The sequence below is a fragment of the Rana temporaria genome, chromosome 5 (assembly GCF_905171775.1).
Source record: "Rana temporaria chromosome 5, aRanTem1.1, whole genome shotgun sequence".
NCBI classification, from domain to species: Eukaryota; Metazoa; Chordata; class Amphibia; order Anura; family Ranidae; genus Rana; species Rana temporaria.
Window position 1 is genome coordinate 105,594,187 of NC_053493.1, and position 17,885 is coordinate 105,612,071.

The 17,885-nt window shown below is 37.6% G+C and overlaps 1 protein-coding gene across 1 annotated transcript in view; it reads left to right on the forward strand.

Annotated features, from left to right (window-relative positions):
* KCNH8 (potassium voltage-gated channel subfamily H member 8) overlaps positions 1–17,885 on the forward strand; it is a 580,442-nt gene that overhangs the window by 403,429 nt on the left and 159,128 nt on the right. The window contains 1 exon segment of the mRNA XM_040352973.1: positions 9,361–9,568. Within this exon segment, the coding sequence (XP_040208907.1) occupies positions 9,361–9,568 (208 nt within the window).

Consider the following 17,885-nt stretch of genomic DNA (forward strand, 5'->3'; position numbering starts at 1 on the left):
TTTCCCACTGTAGGAAACAGTATAAAACCCATTTATAAACTGTCTCCGATAACTGTATGCAAATGCAAATTCTGACTTTCAGAAAGCTGTCATTTGCATAGTACACCTCTCCACCCTTTTGACAATGTTCAGACCTGACAACAGGTTACTGAAACATCAAGTGCTATGATTATGATGTGTGGAAGGAGGAGTGGGGGTCTGCCAACTCTGCCTTACCCTGTAACGTGGAGCTTTTATTAAGAACCAACAGTGCAATAAATACGTGCAAATTTACATACAGGTGCCATGTGGCTTCCATTGGTACCTACTGTGTGTAGAGGTAAAGCTTATTTGTAATGGTCTAGTTAGAATATAGGTTCACTTTAAGCGAAACAAGTTTTTTTTTAAATGGTAGCAGTCTGATTAGTCAAAGAACATTTCTTAAACTGAAATATAATTGTTTAATAATGAAACTGACAATAATTTATATATCCGTAAGTTGTGACTCAATTTGCTGCTTTTCCAGCATTTTTAATAAGGACAATTTTCTATTTTTATGCCGATTTGGAGCAACTTTTAGTAGGTTATTATAGATTTGCAAGCATATGTCCACTACATGCCCAGTGTACATGATACAAAGTGATACAAAGGCACAAGCTAATTCAGCTTTGTATTCATGAATACATCAATAAAAGTACTATTTTAAATGCAATCAATGTAAGTACCTGGATTTAACTTGGTATTAGTCTCTTACAATCTCCTGTGCAGCAGAGTTTCGGTTGGCATGAGGAAAAGCAGCACAACCAGCCAGTCAATTGTGCTGCAGGGATCATGTGCTAATGAGTAAACACATTTAAGAGGGGAGATGGGTTAATCACAGTGCTTTTTCTTCTTTCACTGTCCAGTCATAGGCTGGTGTAGGGACAAGACATGCACGTGTTACTTAAAGTATTACTAAACCCAGGAGCCTGCATTCACTATATCTGATCTCCCACAGTACACATAACATGGAGTATAGAGCAATTTCTATCAGTGCCTGGTTAAAGCTTGTAGGAGGAGTTTTCATATTGCCTTGGCTGTCCTATTAGAATGTGGGACACCTGACCCCTCTGTCTGAACAGTGCTGATTGGTCCTGTACTGATCACATGCACTTTCCCAAGAAATAAAAAACACCAGGTAGCTGGGAAAAGTTCTGGTGTGATATTGTGCTGAATAGCTGTAGATTCAGGAAAACCTATTCAGCACAATATCACACCAGAACTTTTCCCAGCTACTAGAACTGCCAGGACTACATACTTATAATGAGTATGACTCCCACTTATATCTTGTAAGTGTTTTTAATCTTGTGATAAATGTAACTGGTTTAATACTACTCTTAGAGAGGAGCCCCCCCCCCCTCCCCTGTTTCTTTTATATGTTTTGCAGAGTTTCTGGGCACACTCTGAAGATGGCTTCCTCTTTTTAAATCACCCCCTTACTGTGGGACCCGCTGATCAGCTCCTGCTGTGTAGAATCACAGCATGAGTGAGCTGACAGTGGCGCGCAATTATGCCTGATACCCGGAAGTGCAGGATTTATGCAACACGGCAGCCCTGTAGCAGTAAAACTGCTATAGGAAGGTCGGCAAGTGGTTAAGCAGCTTGTGAAACTCACCATTATGTACACTGCTGTTGACTCTTTTTGTCTACTCACAATATCTTGATCACCTTACATCCTTTACTGTCATTTGGTTTAAAAGGTTTGTCCCACTACATAAGTTTCAATGTATAGCCAATATAATATATATCATAAATGTAGGACATGTATATATTATCTATATACAAGACCATCAATATTCCCAAGAGAAAGGAGAATCATGAGGTACAGTAGATTAACTTATCCAGCAAATCTACAACATATATACTACCATGTTGCTGACACAGTCACCCAAACAAATTACTTGACATCCCTATCCTCTCAGTTAGTTGAAAAATAGGTGAAAAATAAATACAAGAAATGAAAAGTAAAGTTTATTTTTTATCAATTTACAAAATGCAAAGTGAGTGAAGAACAGAAGAAAAAATGTAATCAGATTATTATTTGGTGTGATTACACTTTGGCTTCAAACCAGCATCAATTCTTATACTTGCGCACAAGTTTGAGATTTTGTAGGATTAGAGTCAGGTGTAAGATTCACCAAATTTACCAATCTGGTGCTAATAACCATGAATTTCATATGTAGGTTGAAACACAGTCATTAACTGAAACAAAAACAGCTGTGTGGGAGGCTTAATACTGGGTGAGGAACAGCCAAACCCTGCTACTAAGGTGAGGTTGTGGAAAACAGTTTCATGCAACAGACCATACACCATTACAAGACTGAACACAGGAACAAGACACAAGGTAGTTATACTGCATTAGCAAGATCTCACGCAGGCAAAGATTTCAATGCAGATTGAGGTTTCAAGATGTGCTGTTCAAGCTCTTTTTAAGAAGCACAAAGAAACTGCAACTCTGAGGACCATAGTTGCATTGGTCAGTCAAGGAATATGAATGCATCAAATGGAAGACACATCATGCTTACTTCCCTTTAACATCAGAAAATGTCCAATAGTGTCATTAGCATAGAACTGACAGAAACCAGTGAGACCCTTGTACATCATCTACTGTCTGGAGAAGTATGGATAAAAGTGGTCTGTATGGAAGAATTTCAGCCAAAATGACATAATTACAATGTGGAAACAAGGCTAAGTGACTCATCTATGCATTAAAACAGGAACCGGGGTGCAGAAAATTGGCAGCAAGTGCTCTGGACTGATGAGTCAAAATGTGATATATTTGGGTGTGACAGGAGACAGCCTGTTTACCGAAGATCTGGAGAGCGCTACAATGATGAGTGTCTTTGCAAAGTCTAATGCCACATACACACGATCGGTTCATGCGATGAAAAAGGACCGATGGATTTTTTCATCAGATATCTGATGAAGCTGACTTTCATCAGTCTTGCCTACGCACCATCAGTTAAAAATCCGTTCGTGTCAGAACACGGTGACGTAAAACACTACGACGTGCTGAGAAAAATGAAGTTCAATGCTTCCGAGCATGCGTCGACTTGATTCTGAGCATGCGTGGATTTTTAACTGATGGACTTGCCCACAGACGATCGTTTTTTTTTCTATAATTTTTTTAACCATCAGATCATTTTAAAACAGGTTCTAAGTTTTTTCACCGATGGGAAAAAAACGATGGGGCCCACACACGATCAGACCGTTTTCATCAGACAAACTGATCGTGTGTACAGGGCATTAGGCTGCGTTGCTGCAAATTGAGTTGGAGATATGGTAAGGATCAATGGTGTCCTCAATGCTAAGAAATAGAGATAGATACTTATCCATCATGCCATACCATCAGATATTTGTGATTGGCTTCAACTTTATTCTGCAGCAGGACAACAACCCCAAACATACAGCCAAAGTCATTAATAACTATCTTCAGCATAAAGAAGAAAAATAAATCCTGGAAGTGATGTTTTTGGCCTCCACAAAGTCCTGATCTCCACATTATCGAGTCTGTCATGAAGAGACAGAAGGATTTGAGGCAGCCTACATCCACAGAAGATCTGTGGTTAGTTATCCAACATGTTTGGAACAACCGATCTGCCGAGTTCCTACAAAAACTGTATGCAAATGTACCTAGAAGAATAGGTGCTGTTTTGAAGGCAAAGGAAGGTCACAGCAAATATAGATTTGGATTTGTTTTTTGTCCTTTTTCTTTCCATTTTGTTAACTGATAAAAAATAAACTTAACATTTCTATTTCTGAAAGCATTCTTAATTTACAGAATTTTTTCACACCTGCCTAAAACATTTGCAATATAGTATATATCATACATTTCAGAAGTTTGCTAACTTATTTTGGGTGGGAGTAGGGTCAACATCAACATTGCACTACAAACAGATAGGCCCGGATTCACATACATCGGCGCATATTTATGCGGGCATAGCGTATCTAATATATGCTACGCCGACGCAGCGCAGAGAGGCAAGCACAGTATTCACAAAGCACTTGCCTCCAAATCTACGCTGGGTTTCTTAGTCGTAACTCGTCGTAAGTGAAAGTGGGCGTGAGCCATGCAAATGAGGTGTGACCCCATGTAAATGATGGATTGAGCGTCATAAAGATACAAATAACGTACGGCGCATGCTCCGTCCCGTGGATGCATCCCAGTGCGCATGCGCAGAATCACGTCGGAACTACTCCCTAAGATACGACGAATCACTGCCTACGACGTGAACGTAACCTACACCCAGCCCTATTCACGTAAAATATGATGGCTCTGTTCCCTGATCCATACCTTTGCATGAGTTGCGCCTCCTATATAGGGAATAACTTTACACCGGACGTATGACTTACACAAACCACATATATTATGCGCCGGGCGCAACTACGTTCGTGAATCGGCGTCCCTTATTTGCATATGTGCATAGAAAATCTATGGGAGCGGAAAATGTGCCCAGCGTAAATATGCGCCCACGATACGACGGCGTAGGCAAGTTACATCGGTCGTTGGAAGCCTATTTTTAGGCATATCTCAGATTGTGGGCGCGGCGCACAGATACAACGGCACATAGTTAGACTTACGCAGCATATCTCGAGATACGTCGGCGTAAGGGCTTTGTGAATCCGGGCCATAGTCTTTCAAAATGGCCTGTTCAATAATCAACAAAAATTATATCATGAAAACTTGGGTTTGCAATCAAATAATGTTAATGCACATTCTTCATTACCTACAGACCCCTTTATGAAAACATTATGGAATAAAGTTTTTTTAATGTTTGCTTTAATGCTTGACAAAAAGACAGGGATAAATAGGGTATGTTTTCATGGTACGCTACATTTTTTTGATAAGCATAGATAAACAATTGAATGTCTTAGGCCCCGTACACACGGTCGGACAAAACCGATGAGAATGGTCCGACGGACTGTTTTCATTGGTTCACCGCTGAAGTGGCCTGATGGTCTGATGTGTGTACACACCATCGTTCCAAAAACCGATCGGGTCAGAACGCGGTGACGTCAAACACAGACGTGCTGAATAAAACAAATTTCAATGCTTCCAAGCATGTGTCGACTTGATTCTGAGCATGCGCAGGTTTTGAACCGATGCTTTTCTGTACTAACCATCGGTTTGGACCAATCGGGCATCGGTTCGGTTTTGAAGCATGTTTTAAAATTTTGGACCGAAGGAAAACAGACCGATGGGCTATACACACCGTCGGTTTGGACCGATGAAACTGAACTGGTCCATTTTCATCGGTTTTGTCCGAGTATACGGGGCCTTACAGTATTGATTTAATGTTTTCATGAGCTTTTTTCACAGTTGTAAACTATACTGCATACAATTTTTTGAGGGAAAGACAGCTCTAAACCATGAAGTTCTGCCCTAAACCTGAAGACTTGACATTTTTTAAACTTTTTACAACATTTAAAGTGTATCTAAAACCAAAACGTATTAAAAATATTTTGGATGGATTGTGGATTGGTTAAAAGGCATTTTAAGACCTGTGTCCAGTTGGGGAGATTTATTTTTTCTTCCTGACTTGTAGACAGTTGCCCCAGACACAAGTGTCCTTATTGGAATATTTTGTTTCTTTTAGTCCCAGTGGCAGTCATCACCAGGATAAAGAGTGGAGCATGAGTTGTCCAGTTGGGACATATACAGTATATAGCAAAAAAAAAGGTTCTAAACCATTCTGTCACACATAAGACATATGCAAGAGAAAAAAACATAATTAATTTAAAAGCTAATAGCTTTAATAGCTAATACATATATGCTCCACACACATTAGCAATCGTCTGTGCCATAAATGTAGAGTCTGTAACTCGGTTAATTAGGCCATACTAACCTGATAAATTAAAGTGCAAAATTTCAGTAGAATTGCCTAACATACAGGCTCAGTGATGTAGAAAAATTGTAACTCATATAAACATATATACAGAAACATTTCTAACTGAAGATTATTTTTTGTATTGCCTATATCATTTAAGTTAAATGCCAGCAGTACAGTCCTCATTCTATCAAAGATAGAGCAAATTATAAATGAATACACACATATTTAAAAAAAAAACACGGAAAGCAAAGAACCTGTGTTCCTTTTTGTACAAATAATAATTGGCTATGTGTGGATATGTATGTTAATTTGAATTCCATAAGCTGATAAAATATTTTGAAAAACAATTTATAAGACTTAGGAAAAACATTATCGGTCGTATATATTTGTAATAATTATGAATCCTTTATTTACACATCTATAAACATTAACAAAAAAAAACCCTTTAACTTGTCACAAAGAAAGAAATAATTAAAAATTAATATAGGCCTATTCTAGAGCTTAAACATTAAATAAAAATATTGTTTTTCTAATTTTTAAAGCATTTTTTCAAAGTGTTAGTTTGGATTTTGCCAGAACACCCTTAAAATACAAAACTTTGCCATTTAAGTCACACAAATGTAAACTGGTTTTGTAAAACTTTTTACATACCATTTTAAATCCAATACATTTTGAAACAGTTTCTTTTTTTTTTCTTTTTTTTAACACTGCTTTCCATGCTGCCTTCTATCAATGGCGTTGGCATATGCCCACAAAAGGACAACCTGGTATGCACCAAGGAATGAATGCCAAATGTTAGTCTTTATATCTCCACTTTAAATTAAAGGGCCTTTCGGTTCTAAAAAAAACATCTGCATTTTACACCAGGGGTGGGATTAAACACTTTTCAGGTCAAATATTCGTCCCTTTCTTTTTTATTTTATTTTTTATCAGCTTCAGTTGTTTCCATAATCAGTCCATTTGTCACTTTCTTGATTCAGTGCAATAATGTGAACACTATGGGGGTTATTTACGAAAGGCAAATCCACTTTGCACTACAAGTGCAAAGTGCACTTGGAAGTGCAGTCGCTGTAAATCTGAGGGGTAGATCTGAAATGAGGGGAAGCTCTGCTGATTTTATAATCCAATCATGTGCAAGCTAAAATGCTGTTTTTTATTTTCCTTGCATGTCCACCTCGGATCTACAGCGACTGCACTTCCAAGTGCACTTTCAAGCGCAATTTGTACTTGTAGTGCAAAGTGGATTTGCTTTTTGTAAATAACCCCCTATATCTATATATATATATATAAATATATTGCATATTCATTTGAATCAATCATCAATTAGGAAAGTGGTTCACTGAGATCTTGGCATTGGTGAGTATGCTTCTCTAAGGGATACTTAGATGCAGGTAAAAGGCTAGTGCTAGGGTCACGGTTTAGGAGTTTATAGTGCAGCAGATTCGGAAATATGTTATGTGTTTGGGAGCAGGTTTATTGGTAAGTGTAACTTTTAGGGGTTACATGTGGTTACATACATCTTAATTTGTAATGGTAAGAGTTAAAGTTATGCTAAAATGTTAGGCTCGATGTTCATGTAAGGGTCAATTTTAGGGGTTAAATATTATAGTTCAAATAGGATTTTTTTAAAATTTTAATGCCAGGCAGCAATAGGTTATAGATAATGGACATTTTTGGTCACTGTGTGATTTGCTATATTTTAATCACCAAAAGCTCTACAGGGAAAAGTACTAAGTCATTCAATACCACAAAACTAGATCATCAACTTTCTCAAGTCTTGACATAAAAAAAAAACGTGTATAAAATTACTTTATGGCTAGTCCTAAATTAGACTTTAACATTACAGATACAATATAATATACCCTTTAATTGAAAGGTATCTTCACCAAAAAGCTCCATATTTTTTTTTCATTGACAGCTTTTAAAAAGGAAATCTTCATCCAGTTAAAATTAATTGTGCTTATTGTTACCTGTTTCCTATTGTTTTTGTTTCCTATTACCTCATTTGAGGTAATAGGATGCTTACTGGTTAGATTGGGTGAACCTTTAAATATAAAGAAAACAACAAAACATTTCAGGTTAAAAAAATAGTTTCAGTATACTAAAGTCAGATTGTACTTAAAAAATGTTCTAAACAAAGCTAAACAAAGATAAATAGGTATTGCTTGGTGTGTATGCTATCATTTAATAGCATTATACCGACACTATAGAAAGTTCCATCCATGTCCTGTTTTGTCATCATTATTATTCAGTGTTTCCTGTCTGAAAATTCCTATCACTTCATAGTATTGCTTCCAAGCCATCATGTTATTCTCTTGTTAATGTTGCCATACCCTGTATGTACAAATAAAAAAAAAAACACAGTACCTAACATACAATACAATATATGATCTAATGTATATTAAAATTATGTAATCAAAACAGTATCACTGACAAAGTACAATTAAAAATGTATTTTATGAAGCAAATAAATATTAGGGGCCAGATTCACATAGAGATACGACGGTGTATCTCCTGATACACCGTCGTATCTCTGAGTTGTGCCGGTCGTATCTATGCGACTGATTCATAGAATCAGTTACGCATAGATATGCCTAAGATCCGACAGGTGTAACTGTGTTACACCGTCGGATCTTAGGCTGCAATTCCAGGCCGGCCACTAGGTGGCATTTCGCTTTATTTACACAACGATTATGCAAATGAGGAGATACGCCGATTCCGAAACGAACGACCGCCCGGCGCTTTTTTTTTATGTCGTTTGCGTTCGGCTTTTTCCAGCGTATAGTTACCCCTGCTTCTATGAGGCGCAGCCAATGTTAAGTATGGCCGTCGTTCCCGCGACAAAGTTTGAATTTTTTACGTCGTTTGTGTAAGTCGTTCGCGCATACGGATGGACGTAATTTACGTAAACGTCGAAACCAATGACGTCCATGCGACGTCATTTGGAGCAATGCACGCTGGGAAAATTTCCGGACGCCGCATGCGCTATTCGATCAGCGCGGGAACGCGCCTGATTTGAATAGTACACTCCCCCTAGCCACGGAATTTGAATTCCGCCAGGGGATTTACGATACGCCGCCGCAAGTTTTGAGGTAAGTGTTTTGTGAATTACCCACTTGCCTCAAAAACTTGCGGCGGCGGATCTTAAATCACATAGGTTACGCAGATCTAAAGACCTGCTAACCTATGTGAATCTGGCCCTAGAAGTATGTATGTCTAGTGAGTTTTTAATTTATTCCTCCTGCATTGCTTCTTCTGGATTACATTTTTAATTATTTTAATTTGTTTATGTTTATTTTACCTCCCACATGCTAAATGTGTGTGTATATTTTGCGTTATGTTTCTCTGTAAATTATATAAGGCTGACTGAATATTCCATTTATTATTGAAGAAACCACTCTCTTTTGTCTACGTTATAATTTCTTTTGCTTTATAACAATGGATAGTGAACAGTGAAGAAGGTTGCAATAAATGAACATGTAGTAACATCATTAATGTGATTGCTCTATAGGTTTCACTTGTTCATCTTTTGAAAACCATCAGATTGTTACGACTTTTACGCCTTCTTCAGAAGTTGGATCGTTATTCTCAGCATAGCACTATAGTACTTACTTTATTAATGTCCATGTTTGCCCTTTTGGCCCACTGGATGGCTTGCATTTGGTATGTCATTGGGAGGATGGAAATGGAAGAAAATAATCCCCTTACTTGGGATATAGGTAAGGCAATTTATGTTATACTTACCCTTTTATTAAAGCGGAACTTTGCTCATTACAACTTGATAAAAAAAGAATGTTCTTTAGCAAGAAACATACATTCCACATGAATAATTATGCTACCAAAATTATCGTGTGCTGTAAATTGCCTCCAGCAATGTTCCTGTTTCTTCTTGTTGGAGGATGCCATTTTGATGAAGCCCAGAGACCCTAAACAGCAGTAAATCTTTAGGCTGTCGGCAAATTGGCCCTACATTTTAGCACAGTGTAAACATATATAGAGCAACTGAGCATGTACAAAGCAGGGTAAGACGGTGTATTACTGGATTTTAACCACTTCAATAGCAGGCATTTTCACCCTCTTCCTGCCCAGGCCAATTTTCAGCTTTTAGCACTGTTACGCTTTGAATGACGATTACGCAGTCATGCGACGTGGCTCCCAAACACAATTGACGTCCTTTTTTCCCACAAATAGAGTATTCTTTTGGTGGTATTTGATCATCTCTGCGGTTTTTATTTGTTACGCTATGAACAAAAAATCTGACCATTTTGAAAAAAAAAACAATATTTTTTACTTTTTGCTATAATAAATATCCCAATTTTTTTTTATAAAAAGCAATTTTTTTCTCAGTTTAGGCTGATACGCATTCTTCTACATATTTATGGTAAAAAATCGCAATAATCATATATTGATTGGTTTGCGCAAAAGTTAGAGTGCCTAAAAATAGGGGATAGTTTTATGACATTTTATTTATTTTTATTTTTTTTTACTAGTAATGGCAGTTATCTATTTTTGTCAGGACTACGATATTGCGGTGGACAGATTGTACACTTTTGACACTATTTTGGGACCATTCACATTTATACAGTGAACAGTGCTATAAATATGCACTGATTACTGTATAAATGTGACTGGCAGGGAAGGGGTTAACACTAGAGGGCGATCAAGGGGTTAAATGTGTTCCCTAGGGAGTGATTATAACTGTAGGGGGAGGAGAATGACTAGGAGAGGAGACCGATCGGTGTCCCTATGTACAAGGGACAGACTATCATTCTCCTCTCCCTGACAGGACATGGATCTCTGTGTTTACACACAGAGATCCATGTCCTTGGCTCTGTGACAAGCAATCGCGGGTACCCGGCAGACATCGCGGCCGCCGGACATGCACATCGACTCCCCAGTGATGCAGCGAGTGCACGTGTTCCCCGCCGACAGCGTGCGCTCCTCACTGCGGGAATCCCAGGACGTCATATGACAGCTGCCCAGAGGGATGAAGGGTTCCTGTGGCCGTCATATGACAATACACCTGGCGGGAAGTGGATGAATATTATAGGCACTTACTTTTAATGTTTTGCATAGCTATACCTGCAAAGGGAGTCAACCTGAAGTGATCTAGCATGACTTTTTATTTAATCAAAATGATAAATGCTGGTCTATTTTATATTGGTCTTTCATACCCATCCAGTAATAAATGTTTAAGAACCTTGATTATCTACTCTGATAAGCTTTAGATTTACTCATTATCAATCTTAAGATTTCTACCAAGTTAAAAAAGAAGGTTAAATTGTTATTATGAATTTCTTTCACTGCTCAGGTGTTGAGGTGTTGAGATGTAATGTTGCCTAAATATAGTAAAAAAGATGACATGACAGTTTTTCTGCTTTGTGTTAAAACATAGGGACTTCATTCACAAAAAATAACCTGCCGCTTGAAGATACCACTGCAGCTTAAACATGTCAGTGTTCCTCACTTCAATGCTGTTGTAGTTAGATTTAGCTACAATATTAAAAAGTAGTAATAAATAAAAGTATTATGTATATATATTATTTAGTGTTTTTGTTGATTTGTAAACCTATAATAAAAAAAGAGATCAGTAGCAGTTTTACAACCCAGCCATGGCTTAAATCCTATGGTGCAAATCTAAACTTTCTCAGATTATCTAAAATGTTGAGTATGCAAGAGTTGACAAACAGCAGAGTCCTTTGGTATCAAATTTGATTGTCAATACATGTAACAACTCCCAGCAATCAAGTGTAAATTTTGATACCAGAAGATTTTGCTGTGTGCCAGCTCAGGTACACCCAATATAATAAAAAGAATATGCAAGCAATTTAATATTGCAGTGTACCAAATAAAATTGTTGTATGTCCTTAATATAAAATGTCAACATTGTTAAAATCAAATCAACTGACGCATATTACTTGAAAATATCGGAATTGAACATAGAATATATTTGCCTTTAAAGGCTGTCTTTCAAAAAATGTATACATATACAGTATATACCAGGAGGGTGCATATAATATGACCAAAACCAAAAAAGTGGCAGTCTGGAGGGTGTACAGTGAACACAGACCAGAACACAAGTCTTACGTTATTTGGAAAACATCTCTTAAGGGATGAATGTTGGCTGGCTAGGGCCATGATGGTAAATCATAGAGTAAGTGCCAAGCACAACAGTTACAGTGACAATATAGTTTTAGGTACAATGATATGTATAAAAAAGCTATGCATTGCATTCTTTGTGATAAAAAATGTAAACAGCAGACATTTGTTTGGTTAAGTCAAGTAGCCTATTGAGAAAGAAAAGTCTGTAATCAAAGCCTTCATACTTCTATTGTGATAGCTTTATTTTAAGTCTTTACTACTGAAGGATAGCTTCAATAGCAGATATACTGTATATTATTAGGTTTGTGCAATACAACTAGAAGGCCAGGGCTCCAAAGTGGCTGTATTGCTGTGGGGTAGCTAAAATACAAAAAAAACACATATGTACTTATAAAAAGATCCAGTGATGTTTTATGCATTACATTTTCTTGCTAATCGTCCTACCTAAGTATCTGCTTAACTTAATCATCAACACTTATGTTGTTTTTGCCACTTAACAATAATTGTGATCAGACAATGTAAATCATTGTTTTTATTGTTTTGGTGCTTTGCAATTAAAATGTTTTACATTTAAGATTGCTTAGGTAGTTCTTCAATATGAAAGATTTGTTAAAAAAAATATGTAATGCTTATTGACTTGTAGTAAATCATGTTTCTCCTGTCTTTAAGAATAATAATTCTAGTGATTAATGCTAATTATAATGGCACATAATTCTTTAAAATTCCTCTATTTTTGTTTACAGTGACAAAGATTGCTAACAAATGTCTTCCTCAGTGTACTGTAATGTGTATTTAGATGGTTACTGTCCAAATACTGTATTTATTTTAGTTGTTTCATTCCCTTTCTAGATGTACTTGTGAAAGTCTTCCTACTGTTTATTAATCTGTGCATACAAGTGTATATTATTTTATTTATTGTACTTGCTTATTAATTGTGAAGTCTATTTTAAGAACGATGGCATCATTAATTTCAAGTTGTGTTAATTGTATGTTGAATTTCAGCACTGAGTGATTTTACAGTACAAAATAGTTTATACAGTACAACCGGTTTATAAAGTTTAGGTGAATAATGTATTAACCAGGTTACTGTGGCCTATAGGTCATTTATTACCCATGATTTTTATGTTTGGATAAAGTGGAAAAGGCTGAGAACAACTGTGGACTTGTATTGCTGTCTGTGTCCCTTCTTGGTAGATTCAATCTTCTATTTGTCCAGGTCTTAATTTTCACCAGGACAGAAAGTGATGGGGAATCCAAAATGTGTAAAAGCTGAGCAGAAAACATCTGTTTCACTGGCAAATGGCTAAGAACTGAATTCCTTTTACTATATAAAGGTTTAATATCACTTTCTGTTGTATCAGGAAGTGAAGAAAAATCTCCCCAACGGGCCACAGGCAGGAACAAAAATTGTCTGGGGTTCAAACTCTGTCTTACTATGTCCAGGAAAAAAATAGCACACATACATTTTATTATCTTGGTGTGAATTAAGTATTATTTTGAGGTGCTCATTCTGAGGTGCTTCAGCACTCACATAGGTACATTTACATATTTCCAAGTAATCAAATTCTAGAACATATAGATGATACATGCTTGCACATACAGTAAAGTAAATATTAGTGTATAGTAATGGCTAAAGTTTAATAGAATTGCTAAAATATTTTATGTGCGTTTGATGGGTGTATATACTCATAATTAAACTGTGCACAATAAAAGTAGGAATGCTGGAGATGCCAAAGTGAACAGTGGATTCACATAATGTGTATACTGTACTCTTTAGCATGCTTTGATGCACGTTAATCACACTTGAGTTGACACATGTTAGCATGCTTTTTATAATGCTTTGCATTGTTTTGCATTTTTTCACAGCAGAAGCCAACATACTTTATTTAGTTTTCCTTAATAGCCACTTCAGCTTGTGATTATATTTCACAATGGGGTTGAGTCACTAAGAGTTAAATAATGGCAAATAAAATTCGGTAAAATAGCTCCTGTGTTAAATCAGTTTTGAAAGTGCAATTCACTAAGAATTGCTCAGTAAATAACTACAGCGGTAAAGTTTAGATAATGCGGTAATTACTGTATACTTTCATTGCAGTAATGTATTGCATTGAGCTGGTTGCTAAGGAGCGGGACGGGAAGTTAGCCACCACATCCTTAGCAACAGATGAATGTAAAGAAAACATGCTGATAATTTAAAATTATGAAAAACAACTGCGTGGGGAACCCCCCTCCCCGATGCCTACCAGGTCCTTTGGGTCTGGTTTAGATTTTTTACGCCAATTTTTTTTCTCTAAATGGAGTGGGGACCACCACAAGATCCATACCAGACCCTTATCTGAGCATGCAGCCAGGCAGGTCAGGAAAGGGAGGGGATGAGCAAGTGCCCTGTCCCTCCTAAACCATACCAGACCACAATCCCTCAACATGGGGGGTGTTTTTGGGCAGGGGCTCTGCTCCCCCAGATGTATAGCAAGAGCAATCTGCACTAGCCCCTAAAGACAAACAAAGAGCAAACTGATGTGTTCAAAGACACCAATAAATGGTGAAAAGAATATATGTGCTTAATAAGTGAAGTAAATAAATGTGAATGGAGGTGCAGCACCTAAATACAAAAAACCTGAATATTAGGCTTGAAACACATGAAAAAATAAAACTCTGCTCCCCCACCCCAAAGCACCTTGTCCCCATGTTGATGGGGACGAGGGTCTCTTCCCCCACCCCTGGGCTATGGTTGTGGAAGTCGGGGCCTTATCAGAACCCTAGATCCCCTACCCCCTTGTGAATGAGTAGCGTACTCATTCACCCAAAAAAGTGTAAAAAAAAATTGTCCCCCGAAGTAGATGCAACATAAAACACAATGCCCTTTACACCCCTGGACCACCTGAAAGTTCTTAAATAGCTAATGGAAGGTTGGTACTGCCCTCTTCTGACATCACCGGCCAAGAGCACCTGGGGGCAGTGATTTCACCTGGTGACATCAACGGGTGACTCCTCTTAGCTATTTAAGAACTGTCAGGCTGAGAAGAAGGCAGGCGGTGGGAGCTTTTCTTTGGGGCCGAAGGTTTTATTTTCTTCTTCTTTTTTTGGGGTAGGCATCATGATAGACATTGAATCTACTTTGGGGGACAATTTTTTTTAATTTTCTTTTTGACACTGTTTTTGGTGAATGAGTAAGGGTACAATGTACTCCATACTAATTCACATAGGAGGAGGGGGCCGCGATCTGGGGCCCCCTTGTTAAAACCCCCCAAAGGCAGACGCCCCAACCACAGCCCAGGGTTGTGGGAAAGAGGCCCTTGTCTCCAGAAACATAGGGACAAGATGCTTTGGGTAGGGGGGCAAAGCCCCCACCTTGTTTTTCTTCAAACAAACAAAGAATTCATAAAATAGGCCTAGCATCAGATATATTTTTCATATCACTTGCAAGTAGTACAAAATATTGTATAACATTTGCAGGTATATATTAACTCAGAAAGAAAAAAAAACACCTTATGGACCAAGATGATCCATTGATAATGCAATCATGTAAATCCTGCTTCCGATGTAGTAACTGTGAACTGTGTGAACACTTGTCTCATACACTTCTAACCCTGTGGTCTCCCTCTGTTTTATAAAAAAAATTCTGTTCAGTTTTTTAAATAATATTTATTATTATTATTATTATTATTATTATTATTATTATTATTATTATTATTATATCCCTTGTGCACTTGTGTCAGTAGACCATAGCTTGTACAGTAGCTTGTACAGTTTATATTAACAGCAACAAGGAAATATAACATCACATAAAAGATGCAGGTCATTACTTTGGTATCGATATCTTACCGGCACATTTCATTGTGATTTTTGGAGATATTTTAGAATTAATCACATAATAGTACAAGTGGCTTGAGAGGACAGTGGTGGCTTATGTTAAAGCCCTTTTACTGCCTTTGAGGACAGGTTCACAGTGGGCTCTGGGAATGAAGCCGTGATAGTTCAGCTGAACTCGCACGATTTCACTCCCGTTTGTCAGTCCCAAATTTCGGCCACAATTTGAGAGACATCTGTGTAGATTTCTGCACAGATGTCGATGTAAATAGCAGTCCAAACTTGCAAAAAGTAGTGCAGAAACAACTTTTTGAAATTGGTGCAGCACCACAGATGCGGCATCGTACCGATTAAGATGATGCCATTGCCGGCAATTGCTGTCAAATGCTGCCCATTTGCATTGTCAAAGCTCATGTCAAATCATACCAATGTGAACCAGGGCTTAAAGGAGTTGTAAAGGAAAATGTTTTTTCACCTTAATGCAATCTATGCATTAAGGTGAAAAAACTTCAGTGTATACAGCCCCCGTTTTACTTACCTGATCCATCAAAAGTCTCCCGTGCGGTCCTGAGATCCTCTTCGCTGCTCAGCCTGGCTGCTGATTGGCTAGAGCCGATGGATTGTGAGCAGCGCAGCCATTGGCTGGCGCTGCTGTCAATCACATCCAGTGACGCGGTGCGCTGAGGGGCGGGGGCGAATGATACAGTGAGCGGCTATGGCCGATCGCTGTATCACGGGAGCACGCCCGCAATTACTCACCACCATGCGAGCTCTCTCTCATGACTGTGGTTAGTACGGGGAGGACCAGTGACAGCCGCTGAGGGACCCCAGAAGACGTGGATTGGGGCCACTCTTTGCAAAACGATCTGCACAGAGGAGGTAAGTATAACATGTTTGTTATTTTAAATGACATTTTTTTTTTCATTTACTAACCCTTTAAGAATATATGTATACTCGAATGCCTATAACCTCGGCACAGGTGCACTTTAGGATCTACAGGTGCTGTTAAAGGATCTACATAGAATCTGCACAAATGTCAATGTAAATCACAGCCTGAAATTGCAAAAATTAGTACAGAAACAACTTTTTGAAATTGGTGCAGCGCCGTAGATACGGCGTTGCACCGATTAGGAGGTGCCATTGCCGGAAATTGCTGGCAAATAACGCAGATTTGACATGTCAAATCGCATGTCATACCAATGTGAACCAGGGCTTAAGAATATATGTATACTTGAATGCCTATAGCCTCGGCACAGATGCACTTTAGGATCTATAGGTGCTGTTAAAGGATATACATAATTGATGCGTGGGCCATTCCTTTTACACAGTTTATGCATGTTAATACCACAAATTTCATTTTTAATTTAGTAATGTAATCTCTTGTATCTAGTGCAATTTAGACAGGAGGGTCATATATCTGTGAACATATATTATGGTTGCTTATATAAGAGTTTTTCTTTTGGTTTTTAAGTATTAATTTTGCAGAATCATACCATTATATATTTTTCCATATAAATAAGTTCTCAAACAAAATTATATATATAAAAAATAAACAAATAAAAATAAAAAAAACATAAAAACAATAAATTCACTCAAATATAAGTCCAAACAAAAAAATATAAGTCCATCATCCAAAATTATGTGAAATTAGTTTGCAATATATCCTTCCTCAGCAGAAACTAAATGCAGTTCTTCATACTTATGGACACTGCACTGCATGCCTAGTAAAACCTGCTTACCAGTGCAATTTTACCCTCTGTATAAGAGAAGTCAATATGTGTTTGAATGTTAGGGATCCTCCATGGTAGGGTGTAACATTCTTCACATTCAGATCTTTGTTCTGATCACCCTCTGATTCTCCAGGGTATTGATTAAAAAAAAAAGCCAGGGGTACCACATAGTGTAAAACCATTCAGGAAAATGTTATTAAAGAGTACAAAAATACTAACGAAGATTAAAATATACAATGTTTGTAATGAGCAGTCAAACTGATTGTGTGATGATGTAAGTCTCTGCCCTTTGTTATTTACAGTATATATTTTTGCCAATTATATTTTTATCAGTGTGCTCTAGTAAACCAAGTACTATAAAAAAGAACAAAAAGGATGTTTGGACAGCCGCACT